The 16,100-nt window shown below is 40.3% G+C and overlaps 1 protein-coding gene across 2 annotated transcripts in view; it reads right to left on the bottom strand.

Annotated features, from left to right (window-relative positions):
• map3k19 (mitogen-activated protein kinase kinase kinase 19) overlaps positions 1–15,768 on the bottom strand; it is a 43,177-nt gene extending 27,409 nt beyond the window's left edge. The window contains exons 1-3 of one of the 2 annotated variants that reach the window (XM_034186679.1): positions 15,677–15,768; positions 13,896–13,983; positions 10,060–10,182 (exon numbers count right to left, since the gene is read on the bottom strand). In XM_034186679.1, the coding sequence (XP_034042570.1) occupies positions 10,060–10,182; positions 13,896–13,951 (179 nt within the window). In that variant the 5' untranslated portion in view covers positions 13,952–13,983; positions 15,677–15,768. The remainder of the gene's footprint in view (positions 1–10,059; positions 10,183–13,895; positions 13,984–15,676) is intronic. The other variant, XM_034186681.1, reaches the window with a different exon arrangement.
• Between the last annotated feature and the right edge of the window lie 332 nt (positions 15,769–16,100).

Here is a 16,100-nt window from a genome sequence, read left to right as displayed (position 1 = left end):
CCATAAGCCCATAATAATCATAATAACTATTTTAAAGGGCATTCTCAGGATCAAAGCATTAAACAAAATAAATTCAAATAATAAAATAATATATGCCAATAATAAAAGTACATTACAAGAATGCACAAAAAACCCAAATTACAGTTGTATGCAAAAGTTTGGACACCCCTGATGATTTCCATGATTTTCCTTTATAAATCATTGCTTGTTTGGATCTGCAATTTCAGTTAAATATGTCATATAGCAGATAAACACAGTGATATTTGAGAAGTGAAATGAACTTTATAGGATTTACAGAAAGTGTGCAAACAAAATTAGGCAGGTGCATAAATTTGGGCACCCCAACAGAAACAATACATCACTATTTAGTAGACTGTCACTGATTCCATTCAAAAATACTTTAAAAATGTGACAATGATGGCTTAGTCCAAGAATTCTCCAGCAGTGTATTTTATTCGTGGCCAGCAATTCCAATTAGTGCCATTATTTACAGTGAAAAAGAGGCTCAAACACAGTATGTACATAAAACAACAGCACAGCATATGCATCAGGACCACAGCTCCAACACACACGGTCCCTGGGCACAGAGGGAGAGAGAAGGAGGGGTACACAAGGCAGAGAGGGACGTAATGCTACAAGCACTCCGTCATAGTATCCTCCTCCTCCTCAAGGTTGACCCCGCCCGTCAACCTGGAGAGATAATCGGCCACCACGTTGTTCCTGCCGGCCCAATGATGTATCCGGAACTGGAATGGCTGCAGAGACAGGTACCAAGACAGTTGTTGTGATCTTTCATGGAGTTCATCCAGGTCAGAGCACGGTGGTCGGTCTCCAGGGCCAGGCCCTCCTTCTCCACAGTTGAGTACCTGGTCTCCCGAGGCAGCAACCTGTGGCTTAGATACAGGACGGTGGTGCTCTTCTCCCGGAGCACCCTGGGCCAGGACAGCTCCAATCCCAAGGGCAGATGCATCGGTCTGGACCAGAAACCTCTGGCTGAAGTCGGGACTCTGCAGGACAGGTGGTGTACACAGATGAGTCTTCAGGGTGTGGAAATCAGTCTTGCAGTCCTCACTCCAGATGAATTTTCTGAATGGTTTCCACCTGGCTGTCTCACACAATTTCTTGAAACATTTGATGCAGCGCTGCTCCAGCCGTTCAGACATTTTCCTGACAATGAAAATCCGACGAGAGGGGTGGACCAGTGCTCACTCAAAGCCTGCCCACAGGCGAATGATGCAACCGACAGGCGTGAAAAAACTCACGCATGCGCACGAAGGTTCAAGCTTGGCTGATGCAAGCGCAAATGATTCAAATCCATATAGTTTTTGCAAAAAATAAAAAAGTCCGATACTTTTCTAACAGACCTCGTACCACTGTCCCAGCTTTTTTGAAACGTGTTGCAGGCATCATTTCAAAATGAGCAAATATTTGCACAAAAACAATAAAGTTTATCATTTTGAACATTAAATATCTTGTCTTTGAGGTGTATTCAGTTGAATATAGGTTGAAGAGGATTTGCAAATGATTGTATTCTGTTTTTATTTACATTTCACACAAAGTCCCAACTTCATTGGAATTGGGGTTGTATTTTGATGTACTCAAACTGATTCATGATCCCTGGTATGTGATAAATAGGCCGACACCATATTATGAGAAACATTTCCATATCATGGCTCTTGCTTGCCTCTACTGGTGGTTGGCTCTCACTGCGGTATTGTATCACTTCCTGTTCCGGAGCACAGCGGTGTTTTGCTGTATCTGTTAGCTGTTTAATCTGCGCAGTTAGATTGATCTAGTTATCTAGATAACGATTTGTTTCCCCAGTGTAATCTTAACGTGCCTTAACTAAAGCACTCCCTCTGCTGAATCACCTCTAAATTATTTACACATTATTCACTTTGCGTGTTTTTAGGAATCCGCTAGCTTAGCGCAGCTACTAGCTCTTAGCCGTTTTAGCATGGCGGCTTCTCCTGTCTCTCCCGCACTTTTCTGCTCTGGGTGTGAAATGTTTAGTTATTCCTCGGCCTCCTTTAGCAGTAATGGTACTTGTAATAAGTGTAGCTTATTCGTAGCTTTGGAGGCCAGGCTGGGCGAATTGGAGACTCGGCTCCGCACCGTGGAATATTCTACAGCTAGCCAGGCCCCTGTAGTCGGTGCGGACCAAGGTAGCTTAGCTGCCGTTAGTTCCCCTCTGGCAGATCCCGAGCAGCCGGGAAAGCAGGCCGACTGGGTGACTGTGAGGAGGAAGCGTAGTTCTAAACAGAAGCCCCGTGTACACCACCAACCCGTTCACATTTCTAACCGTTTTTCCCCACTCGGCGACACACCCGCCGAGGATCAAACTCTGGTTATTGGCGACTCTGTTTTGAGAAATGTGAAGTTAGCGACACCAGCAACCATAGTCAATTGTCTTCCAGGGGCCAGAGCAGGCGACATTGAAGGAAATTTGAAACTGCTGGCTAAGGCTAAGCGTAAATTTGGTAAGATTGTAATTCACGTCGGCAGTAATGACACCCGGTTACGCCAATCGGAGGTCACTAAAATTAACATTGAATCGTGTGTAACTTTGCAAAAACAATGTCGGACTCTGTAGTTTTCTCTGGGCCCCTCCCCAATCGGACCAGGAGTGACATGTTTAGCCGCATGTTCTCCTTGAATTGCTGGCTGTCTGAGTGGTGTCCAAAAAATGAGGTGGGCTTCATAGATAATTGGCAAAGCTTCTGGGGAAAACCTGGTCTTGTTAGGAGAGACGGCATCCATCCCACTTTGGATGGAGCAGCTCTCATTTCTAGAAATCTGGCCAATTTTCTTAAATCCTCCAAACCGTGACTATCCAGGGTTGGGACCAGGAAGCAGAGTTGTAGTCTTACACACCTCTCTGCAGCTTCTCTCCCCCTGCCATCCCCTCATTACCCCATCCCCGTAGAGACGGTGCCTGCTCCCAGACCACCAATAACCAGTAAAAATCTATTTAAGCATAAAAATTCAAAAGAAAAAATAATATAGCACCTTCAACTGCACCACAGACTAAAACAGTTAAATGTGGTCTATTAAACATTAGGTCTCTCTCTTCTAAGTCCCTGTTGGTAAATGATATAATAATTGATCAACATATTGATTTATTCTGCCTTACAGAAACCTGGTTACAGCAGGATGAATATGTTAGTTTAAATGAGTCAACACCCCCGAGTCACACTAACTGTCAGAATGCTCGTAGCACGGGCCGAGGTGGAGGATTAGCAGCAATCTTCCATTCCAGCTTATTAATTAATCAAAAACCCAGACAGAGCTTTAATTCATTTGAAAGCTTGACTCTTAGTCTTGTCCATCCAAATTGGAAGTCCCAAAAACCAGTTTTACTTGTTATTATCTATCGTCCACCTGGTTGTTACTGTGAGTTTCTCTGTGAATTTTCAGACCTTTTGTCTGACTTAGTGCTTAGCTCAGATAAGATAATTATAGTGGGCGATTTTAACATCCACACAGATGCTGAGAATGACAGCCTCAACACTGCATTTAATCTATTATTAGACTCTATTGGCTTTGCTCAAAATGTAAATGAGTCCACCCACCACTTTAATCATATCTTAGATCTTGTTCTGACTTATGGTATGGAAATAGAAGACTTAACAGTATTCCCTGAAAACTCCCTTCTGTCTGATCATTTCTTAATAACATTTACATTTACTCTGATGGACTACCCAGCAGTGGGGAATAAGTTTCATTACACTAGAAGTCTTTCAGAAAGCGCTGTAACTAGGTTTAAGGATATGATTCCGTCTTTATGTTCTCTAATGCCATATACCAACACAGTGCAGAGTAGCTACCTAAACTCTGTAAGTGAGATAGAGTATCTCGTCAATAGTTTTACATCTTCATTGAAGACAACTTTGGATGCTGTAGCTCCTCTGAAAAAGAGCTTTAAATCAGAAGTGCCTGACTCCGTGGTATAACTCACAAACTCGCAGCTTAAAGCAGATAACCCGTAAGTTGGAGAGGAAATGGCATCTCACTAATTTAGAAGATCTTCATTTAGCCTGGAAAAAGAGTCTGTTGCTCTATAAGAAAGCCCTCCGTAAAGCTAGGACATCTTTCTACTCATCACTAATTGAAGAAAATAAGAACAACCCCAGGTTTCTTTTCAGCACTGTAGCCAGGCTGACAAAGAGTCAGAGCTCTATTGAGCTGAGTATTCCATTAACTTTAACTAGTAATGACTTCATGACTTTCTTTGCTAACAAAATTTTAACTATTTTTAACTATCACTGCTTTCAGTGATGCCGGTATTTGGTTAGACTCTTTCTCTCAGATTGTTCTGTCTGAGTTATTTTCATTAGTTACTTCATCCAAACCATCAACATGTCTATTAGACCCCATTCCTACCAGGCTGCTCAAGGAAGCCCTACCATTATTTAATGCTTCGATCTTAAATATGATCAATCTATCTTTATTAGTTGGCTATGTACCACAGGCTTTTAAGGTGGCAGTAATTAAACCATTACTTAAAAAGCCATCACTTGACCCAGCTATCTTAGCTAATTATAGGCCAATCTCCAACCTTCCTTTTCTCTCAAAAATTCTTGAAAGGGTAGTTGTAAAACAGCTAACTGATCATCTGCAGAGGAATGGTTTATTTGAAGAGTTTCAGTCAGGTTTTAGAATTCATCATAGTACAGAAACAGCATTAGTGAAGGTTACAAATGATCTTCTTATGGCCTCAGACAGTGGACTCATCTCTGTGCTTGTTCTGTTAGACCTCAGTGCTGCTTTTGATACTGTTGACCATAAAATTTTATTACAGAGGTTAGAGCATGCCATAGGTATGAAAGGCACTGCGCTGCGGTGGTTTGAATCATATTTGTCTAATAGATTACAATTTGTTCATGTAAATGGGGAATCTTCTTCACAGACTAAAGTTAATTATGGAGTTCCACAAGGTTCTGTGCTAGGACCAATTTTATTCACTTTATACATGCTTCCCTTAGGCAGTATTATTAGACGGTATTGCTTAAATTTTCATTGTTACGCAGATGATACCCAGCTTTATCTATCCATGAAGCCAGAGGACACACACCAATTAGCTAAACTGCAGGATTGTCTTACAGACATATAGACATGGATGACCTCTAATTTCCTGCTTTTAAACTCAGATAAAACTGAAGTTATTGTACTTGGCCCCACAAATCTTAGAAACATGGTGTCTAACCAGATCCTTACTCTGGATGGCATTACCCTGACCTCTAGTAATACTGTGAGAAATCTTGGAGTCATTTTTGATCAGGATATGTCATTCAAAGCGCATATTAAACAAATATGTAGGACTGCTTTTTTGCATTTACGCAATATCGCTAAAATTAGAAAGGTCTTGTCTCAGAGTGATGCTGAAAAACTAATTCATGCATTTATTTCCTCTAGGCTGGACTATTGTAATTCATTATTATCAGGTTGTCCTAAAAGTTCCCTGAAAAGCCTTCAGTTAATTCAAAATGCTGCAGCTAGAGTACTAACGGGGACTAGAAGGAGAGAGCATATCTCACCCATATTGGCCTCTCTTCATTGGCTTCCTGTTAATTCTAGAAGAGAATTTAAAATTCTTCTTCTTACTTATAAGGTTTTGAATAATCAGGTCCCATCTTATCTTAGGGACCTCGTAGTACCATATCACCCCAATAGAGCGCTTCGCTCTCAGACTGCAGGCTTACTTGTAGTTCCTAGGGTTTGTAAGAGTAGAATGGGAGGCAGAGCCTTCAGCTTTCAGGCTCCTCTCCTGTGGAACCAGCTCCCAATTCAGATCAGGGAGACAGACACCCTCTCTACTTTTAATATTAGGCTTAAAACTTTCCTTTTTGCTAAAGCTTATAGTTAGGGCTGTATCAGGTGACCCTGAACCATCCCTTAGTTATGCTGCTATAGACTTAGACTGCTGGGGGGTTCCCATGATGCACTGTTTCTTTCTCTTTTTGCTCTGTATGCACCACTCTGCATTTAATCATTAGTGATCGATCTCTGCTCCCCTCCACAGCATGTCTTTTTCCTGGTTCTCTCCCTCAGCCCCAACCAGTCCCAGCAGAAGACTGCCCCTCCCTGAGCCTGGTTCTGCTGGAGGTTTCTTCCTGTTAAAAGGGAGTTTTTCCTTCCCACTGTCGCCAAGTGCTTGCTCACAGGGGGTCGTTTTGACCGTTGGGGTTTTACATAATTATTGTATGGCCTTGCCTTACAATATAAAGCGCCTTGGGGCAACTGTTTGTTGTGATTTGGCGCTATATAAAAAAAAATTGATCGATTGATTGATTGATTGTTGCACCATGCTTCACTGTCTTCACAGCATCCTGTGGCTTGAATTCAAGTTTTGGGGGTCATTTGACAAACTGTCTGCAGCTGCTAGACCCAAAAAGAACAATCTTGCTGTCTGGAAAATGTATAATCTTGTCATAGCATCTTTGCAACAGAATGGTTTTTGCATACAGAAACTGCTGACACTCATGAATTACTCATCGTGCCTATGCAAGAAATTATTGATTGTCTTTCTGGATGCAGGTTGTGCAAACTGTGACCCCACCACAGGCTAATTTTTTAAAACCCAACAAAACTATCCATGCATGCCGAAACCAGATGACACATAGATGCCTGCACAACAGATGTGTTCTAGAGACAGTTTCACCATACATGCCGAAACCGATGAAGCCACCCATTCATGCCTGCATAATTGATATGTTGTACTGACAGTATCATGCTCCTCCTATATAAGAGGGTGTGAGCCCAGTGAATAACTTTTTACTGTATGGTGACTGTTGTTGCCTTGCTGCAAGTATTCATGAAAGATATTTAAACTTACTTGTTTTGTCTCATGTGAACTCTTGACTTATTTAACCCTCAAGCTACCAAGCTATTTTAGTGACTTATATTAGGATAATTATAGGATCAAATATAGAAGAACCAGTGACTAGCAAAAATGCTAATAATTTTAACACAAATCTCAATGAACCCGTCAGTCATCCTTTGTGACAATCATGACCTCTTATTTATCATTACTTTGGGCATCAAGAATCAGTCACAATGCTTATGCAGTTGTAAACATTGCTATTCTTGGTCTGCTGGCCACAATTCCCTGTGAAACAGTAAAATATAATGATTAGAGTTGGAAAATTGCAATACTATCTGAAACTATAATGTCAAAAATTTCATAGATCGACCACACAGATTTACCATGGAGTGCCACACTCTTTGTATTTCTGTTCACGTATCCATCCCCTGACTTGTTTGAAGAAAGCTGGCAATTAAATTGAATATTTACAGGTACTGTACCAAAGGGGCTGATTGCTTATGCAGGGCTTGATAATAAGGCAATTTATGCACTAGCCCACAGGGCCAGTAGAATTTGAATGTTACTGGCCCGGATGAAAATATCACTGGCCCATACTTTCACGCCCGCACCAAACCGACAGCCGCCGCACTGACCCAGTAAATTTCACCAGTACAAATTTATTTCTGTGACAAATTATTCCAAATTATTTCAAGTAACCATGACAGTCTCTTGAGTCAGTTTCTTGAGATTTGATTATTTATAATTTGGTGCACATGTCCTCCTCATGCATGACACGTCCTTCTACCCTCTCACGCCCCAAACACTCATCCATACACTCTTCATCAACCTCATCCTGGCTGAGGAACATGTCCTTCGACCTTAAAGACGAGAGTTCTTCCTCCATTTTATTTTCTAATTCTTGCAGCTCTAGAGCCAGCTCTTCATCAGAAATTCATAATATTCACTGCGATCAATCTTGCGTAAGCGAAAATGATGCGTCGATGTCGAAGCAAAATTCGCGCCACATCAGAAGATGCTCCTGCAGATGAAGTTTGTCTGCAGGTTCGTCTGCACTTCGGCAATGTTCGGAACATGGCGCGGAAAGAGACGAAGACGGCCCCACCCATGCGCCGTAGCTACCACAACAAACATGGCGGACGATGTAGCGAAAATGTTCAATTTCTACATGTATTTTGACAGATTTCTTCACGGTAAGACTAATAAATTTGCCCAAAGCGATTTTAATTCTTACTGGCCCGTACGGACCAGTGAAATATGAACTTCACTGGCCCGTGGTGGCCCGGAATGTGTAAAAAAGGCTGCCGGGCCATCGGACCAGTGCTATTGTCGAGCCCAGTTATGCAACCCATCATCTTGACTTTTATATTTTTAATTAATTTGTATCAAGTTGTAGAGGTTTACTTTCAGTTTGAGTCTAAGGAAGATAATTTTAGAAATTTTTATGCTGAGAAGCTTGATTTACTTTTTGTATTTGAAATGCCATAAACAAATTAAAATGTGTGAAATACAAAGGGGCTGAATACTTTTGCAAGCAACTGTATACACACACACACACACACACACACACACACACACACACACACACACACACACACACACACACACACACACACACACACACACACACACATATATATATATATATAATTTGCATGATTCATCATCACATAAAAATATGAAACAGAAGGTGACTTTTTAACCTCTTAAAATACCTCTTAAAATAGATCAAGGTTAGCCATTTTTAAATTTGTGCAAGGTCTGTGTCCCAAGAATGTTCCCTGTGAATTTGAAGATTCTGGCAGTAACAGGACTGGACTCATGCTGAGCACAGACAGACAGATGGATGGACAGAAAAAAAATATATATATCTGTGTGAATAGGTAGGCTGTGAAAAACAATGTCACGGAGAAATTCCACATCCATGTTCACGGATAGAATTACAATTATGAATGCTTTGATGTTGTTTTGCTAACTCGGACGTTAAAAAACGTGAAACATTTCCTTTAAAGCATTTGAGATCATATTAGCTGAGCAGCCTATCATTTTCTGCACTTCTTTATATGTTTTATACTGTCTGAACAACTTTTTAATAAGGGTATGTTGTTCTTCTGAACAGTGTCTGGAATGATGCATTTTACTCAGATTTTCATAGATTTTCATGCACCACAACCAGCATGTACATTTGCTGCCTTCATCTTTAAATAAAGGCTACGTGTAAGGGTGTAATAAGGGTCACAGAAGGAAAAATGCAGACACTGCTGTTTTTTTTGTTTTTTTTTGAACAGCCAAATATTACTTTTTCTTCACTTTCTGTAAAGTAATAATTTTGACAAATTTTTCTTCATGTGTTGATTTGGAATAGAATGTGCAGTGTTAGCAATGCATTTGCGTGTATGCAAATAAAAGCTATTATAAAGATTTTGATCTTTACTCACTTGAAACACACTATTATTTTAAACACATCTGTACATATCAGTCTCATGTGAGTAAGAAGCTGAGTTCTTTCAGTTACAACCAGAATTGTGGGAGTTTGTGCAATATGAAACCCAACATTATTTTGCTGTAGGGGAAACCGGGGCATGCTGAATCAAGGGGCACAGTGAATCAGTAACTATATCTGCAAAGCTACATATATGTTTGCAGCAGTTATGCCATATTTTTATGCATAAAGACATCCCCCTTATAAATTAGTGTCTTTGGATACATTAAGGGTAAAACTAAGTGGCAAGTGAAGTCAGTTTTTTTCCTATCAGAAGTAAATTTTGTGGATGTCAGTGTTTTTGTATTTATTTCTCACAACAGAGGAAAGGTGGCCCAAAATAATTGTTATTAGTTAGAAGACTACCCCGTCCAACTGATGAGCATGTGTTATGTCTTCTCCAGACTATCAGCTATTTGATAACATGACTCATGTGTGTCACATGCACCTGGGGCACAGTGAATCAAAAATTTTAAAACTGATGTTAAACACCAGCAAATTACACTTGGGGAGAAATAAATAACACAGCCTTATAAACAATAATTTGCTGTATTAAATCCACAATAGAATGATCTAAACCTATGCATAATGTGTTTATGCTGCCACAAAACAGCATTTCTGATCCACTGTGCCCCGGTTTCCCCTATATGGTTGATAAATCTGATTTTGTATAATATGACCCCCCCTCAAAGGTACTATTCGTTGCAAAACCGATTACAGATTATATCTGTCCAAATGCAGCTACAGCATGTACCTTTGTCTAAGAGGTACAGGTCGACATGTACTCCTGGTACTCAGCAGATCAGGTGAGGATGCAGGATCCAGACTGCCCCAGCATCTACTGTTCTCACTCAGTTTTGGCAGAGACAAACCTACTCTGGTAAGATAAAGAACAGCATTAGCTTTTCATAGAGAAGAACCCAGTTTTTGAAAGCACGCAGAAATGCTGAAATGAGTAGTAAATGTTGTAATTGCCTAATACTGAACTGAGCATTAAACCTCGGGTCTCTTTTTTCCTTCCATCTCTCACTATTTCTGTCAGCTAATGCTGTGAAATAAGATATCAACTCAAAGAGCTTCATTCTCCTTAGAGAGGTTGGACCGGATTCAGATGAAAGCCGCACAGAAGCGGACAATGGGTTGATTCACCAAACCTCTCTCTCATTTCTCACTTTCTCTCTTTCCAACCTGTTTGGGGAGAACAGGTTGTCCTCGGCACACAGTGACAGGTGTCTCCACACTGCTCTCTATGAGTGTAACCAGATACTTCTACTTCAACAGTACTTCTGCCTTTGGTGGAAATGTCAGCTTGTCATCAAAAGAAGAAGAAAGTGCACTGTGAGTACAAGCTTGGGATCCCAAAAGCACATGACCCATGATTACGTATAAACAAATCACAATATTTGTGTTCATACAGGGCTGGATCCAGAGTGAAAATCTGACAGATGCATTTTTGCCCAATGATAAAATAAAACTCGTACGTGTCTTGTTATTCAATAATCTTCATTTTATTTGTGTGCAACATATGCTGTCACACCTCTTTTAATATATTTATCATACTTCATGGACCATAGTGAACACTTCTTATTTGTATAAATATGATGTCCTAAAAAAACAACACTATAACAAAAATTGACTGTAAACAGGATCAAATTCATTGCCTAAATGTTTCAATTATACCTGATCTATATCTGATTTTTTTCCAGTTGATAAAATCTATAAAAATATGACTGCATATATTCTTAATAATAATATATTGAGATACAGACAGTTCACAGAAGACATTTTCCATTGATAACAATCAAAATTAGAAACAGTCCAGCAGGTAACAATATTCATCATGTCCATGACTAAATATACTAAAACAAATACATCACAATTGTACACATATCACAGATTTTGCTGTGATTTGGCACTTTATAAGCCGATTAAATTGAAATTGAATTGAAATTGAACATATTGAGTCTTAAAGTAAATAAATTGGTCACTGGATCCTTAAACTTTGGACATAATAAACTCTACATGGTGGATCCTTGATCTCTGGACATAAATAGGAATAAACAAAATCTGTAGTTTTTGTCAAAAGCATTTCCTTTCAGACATTATTGGCATGAATGTCTTTCCATATATCTAAGCTGAGCTCCTGCAGCTGCTGTGCTTCACTTCAGGGTGTAATTTGTAAAGAAATACAGCACATTTCATTTTGAGAGGAAAAAAAAACGTTTTAGTCGATTGTAGTTTCTTGTCTGTATTACAACATTTGAAAAGGTGTCATTTTATTTAAAGTGGCAATTCGTTTTGAAGTTATTAATTCTGAGTGGACTCTGTCTTGGCCGTGCAGCGTTTGAAGCTGTGACAACGGAACGGAGGACGATTCTCGTTTCTTGACTGCAACAAGACAAGAGTCCCAGTTAGTGACTTTAATCCACACAAAAGTGACTCATGATATTTTAATGGCTTTGAGAGGGGTTAAGAAGTGGACTTACTGCTTCTGAAGAGCGGTGAATCAAAGAGTCAAAGCATTGCTTCAATGCTTCACGGCTTCAAAGTGGAGTCGCGCTGCAGAAACGGTTGATTACAGAGCCACTGCAGACCAAACCCTGAATACCCGACTTTATTTGTACGCCCGTATGACTCTGAAACTCCGTATAATTTACGGACTATAGGTTGACATGAAAACCACCAAAAAGCTGTGTTCACCGCGGGTACACGTTCGGCACTATTCGGGATTATTCAAGAGTTTGTTTTTTTTTTTTTACCGATGACGAACGACGTGTAAAACAATTTGACTGATGCAACTGCATCGGTCCAAACCGGTCTGGATCTGGGCCTGTTCACAGGTGCCTGGATGGTAAAGCACTCTAACGCTCACTTTTATGCTGATGACACCATTTTATATGTCACTATCTCTTTGACAAACCAGGCCTTCTACAGATGCCACTGATTTAAAACTTGGAAACCTCTTGGGCCCTGGATAGCAAACACTCAGACAACCAGTCCATCCTCACCTTTTGAAAGTAGCCATCTACTGCCACAGCCAAGTGAAACATGGACGTCCTCTTGGCCTTCTCTAGTTGCTGGGATTATCAAGAACGATGCATCTGAGTGCTGGATAATGGCCGGAGAAATGCACCATGTAGCTAAAATGCCTGATGCAAGTGCTAAGCATTATGTGGATGGATGGATGGATGGATGGATGGATGGATGGATGGATGGATGGATGGATGGATGGATGGATGGATGGATGGATGGATGGATGGATGGATGGATGGATGGGCTCATAAAATACTGCATGATCAAGACAACATCAACATATCTGGAATACAGAACAAAGTTCAAAACATTACATGATGAGAATTTAGAAGCCAAATGAGCTCTAAGAGTTTGACTATCACATGGTAATCTACTGAAGACTGGTACCACACAGTTTATTAATGGAATTAGCTACAAAATGTTTTGTATCTAGTCTTTAAGACTGCTTAAAGTTGTAATTGCTGCTATCTTTGAAAATCAGTCAATATTATAATCAATTATGAATTAATAAAATGACTTTTGTTGCATATTATGTCCTCATATGGTATAATTAGCATGACTGATTACACATCATGTGTACTCATATTTCCAAACAATGTAACGTACATAATTATACTGCATGTCAGTGAAGCAGCTTTAGCGTGGTTTTGTTTGCACCGGGTGGCCCTGCGACAGACTGGCGTCTTATCCAGGGTCTACCCCACCTGACACTCTAAGACTGCTGGGATAGGCTCCAGCCCCCCACGACCCTTAATTGGACTCAGCAGTTGAAGATGAGTGTGAGTGAGTGTTTGCACTGGTGCACACATGTGGGTGTGCCTGCATTTTTGTGCCCATGGACAACTGAAAAATAACTTTTTTTTTAAACTTGATGGGAATATTGCTTACATAGATAGTCATACCTCAAGGTGATTAGATTCTGGAGCAGTTTGGTCAAAAGTAAAGTAAAGCATGATCTGAAAACACCTTTTTTTGTATATCTCAATAACCAAGAAGCCCGGATAAATGAGGTTTTCAAACTGTGAGGCGTGCCTCACAGTTAAAATGTGTGAGTTATGTTAAAATGTGTTAGTTATGTCAAAGATGTTTAAAACACACAGAGCTGCTTAAATGTTAAAAAAAGATGTTTAAAATATGACAAAAGGTACAAAATAGACAAATAGAAAGTTTTTTTTAAACATGTTTAAAATGTTAACGTGTGAAAGAATAGAAAGTTCCTTAAAAATATATTTTCGTAAATATTTAAAAAAAATACTTACGAAGGGTGTAAAATGTGTAAATGCATAGACAGTTCCTTAAAAACACATAAATATATTTAAAATGTGTTTAAGATGTGTAAAAGAATAAAAAGAAACACACAAAATGTTGAAATTGTGTGCATGTGTGTTGGTGGGGGGGCAGCTATTCATTTATTCTGAGGGGAAGCTCACTTGCCCACACTTTGAAAACCCCTGACCTAAAGCATATACTGTTCAGCAAAATATTTATTATTGATTAGTATGAGTGATTTCATAATGAAATTGCATATCTGAGATATTGAAGTTTCACCCCACCTACCTGCTTCCTTTCCCTGGATCCTGGTAGGCTCGTCTGATGTGTGTCAGCATTTCCATGGTGTTTTGGCAAAAGAAGGGGGCTGTCTCATCTGTACAGATGCAAATACAACTCATGTATAACCTATGACTTCTGTCACTGTCCAACTACTTATGAACATAGGTGAATATCTCTCTCTCATATATATATATATATATATATATATAACACAGAGCAGCATGATGTGGAAAAAACACTACTGCATTCTAATGCAGTAGTAGTTTACTACTAATGTTTACTAGTTTACTACTAATGCATTCAGCATTCAACACCATAATCCCCTCCAAACTGGTCACCAAGCTCACTGCCCTAGGCCTGGAGAAGTCCATATGCTGCTGGATCTTGGACTTCCTCACTAACAGACCACAGGCGGTGAGAATCGGCAGACACCTCTCCTCCACACTTGTCCTCAGCACAGGTGCTCCTCAGGGCTGTGTTCTCAGTCCACTTCTCTACTCCCTCTTCACGTATGACTGTACAGCCAAGCTCTGCTTTAACGTGATCCTCAAGTTTGCTGACGACACCACCATCTTGGGCCTCATCACTGACAATGACGAGACTGCCTACAGAGATGAGGTGAAATCACTGACCAGCTGGTGCCAGGAGAATAACCTCTCTCTGAACGTCAGCAAAACTAAGGAGATGATAGTGGACTTCAGGAGACAGCGTGGAGGTCAGCACTCCCCCATCCACATCAACAACACTGAGGTGGAGCAGGTCAGCAGCTTCAAGTTCCTCGGCGTCCACATTACCGAGAAGTTATCCTGGACCGTACATGCAGACACTGTGGTTAAGAAAGCCTGGCAGAGACACTACTTTCTGAGAAGGCTGAAGAAGTTTGGCACGAACACCACCATCCTCACGAACTTCTACAGGTGCATCATCGAGAGTGTGCTGACGGGCTGCCTCACAGTGTGGTACGGGAGCTGCACCAGCCAGAGTCAGAAAGCACTGCAGAGGGTGGTGTGCACAGCTGAGGACCTCACTGGCAGCAGTCTTCCCACCATCCAGGACATTTACCACAGTCGGTGCCAGCGTAAGGCATGCAGCATCATTAAGGATCACACTCACCCCGCAAAAGGACTATTCGAACTGTTACCCTCTGGCAGGAGGTATAGGAGTCTGCCAGCCCGTACCAAAAGACTCAGGAACAGTTACTATCCACAGGCTGTCAGACTACTGAAGTCTAAATAACACAGAACTATGATAATAACACTGCACTAAGCCACTTCTTTAACACTATATGTCTATTGCTGTTATCAATGTGACTGTATCTTGTATGTCACCACCTTACCTTTCATAACTCATCTCAGTTTTTACTATTTATTATTACCTGTGCAATAACTTGCTACACAACTGTGCAATATGTCATGTGCAATAATACTATGTGCAATATGAACAATACTACAACCTGTGAATACTACAACCTAACTACTGCTGACTATTATTATTATTTTTTTTTTACATATGCTTATATTTTCTGTATTTTTATTGCATGCTATTAGTACTTCCTGCGAGTTTGAACAGTCCTTCTCATCCTAAGCATTTCATTGCACTGTTGACTCTGTGTTAACCTGCATATGATCAATAAATTATCTTGTATCTTGTATCTTGTACTGGAAAAAATAATTTGCCATTCAATAAATTAGTTGACCCGTTTCATGCTGCACTAAGTACTTTTTTACAAAATGCGTATTCATCTACAAAATAATGACAGTGATTAGAGAGGAAGCCATGGTTATTACCTGTCTCTGAGCCTGTTAGTCCACTGTGCCTTCACATTAGAACCAAGTTACAGAGATCCTTTGTTTGTTTGGATTCTCCACCTTTCTCTCTGACACAAATGATCTTTCTCTTCTCAAGATACCTTTGCCAGCTGAAAGGTTATCGTGAAAATGAGACTCCTCCTCTTTCCTGCCATCGTTCCTCCCTTCCACACTGACCTCTCTCAGTCTCCTCCCATTACAAGGTGAGTTAATCAGGTGGTCATTTCAGACGTTCTTGTTCACTGTACTTACAAAAGGCCAGAAACAAACCACATTTCAATTTTCTGAGGTTGTGCTTGTGTTTCAGTTGGTCCACACCTATTAAACCCAAACCACTGAAATGGAGAATATAACACAATGTTAACACACCCTGGACCATCTGAGCATTGTGTTCTTTATCATT

The sequence above is a fragment of the Thalassophryne amazonica genome, chromosome 14 (assembly GCF_902500255.1).
Source record: "Thalassophryne amazonica chromosome 14, fThaAma1.1, whole genome shotgun sequence".
NCBI lineage: Eukaryota > Metazoa > Chordata > Actinopteri > Batrachoidiformes > Batrachoididae > Thalassophryne > Thalassophryne amazonica.
The sequence above is the reverse complement of the archived record's forward strand: the minus strand, read 5'-3'. Positions and strand labels throughout refer to the sequence as shown.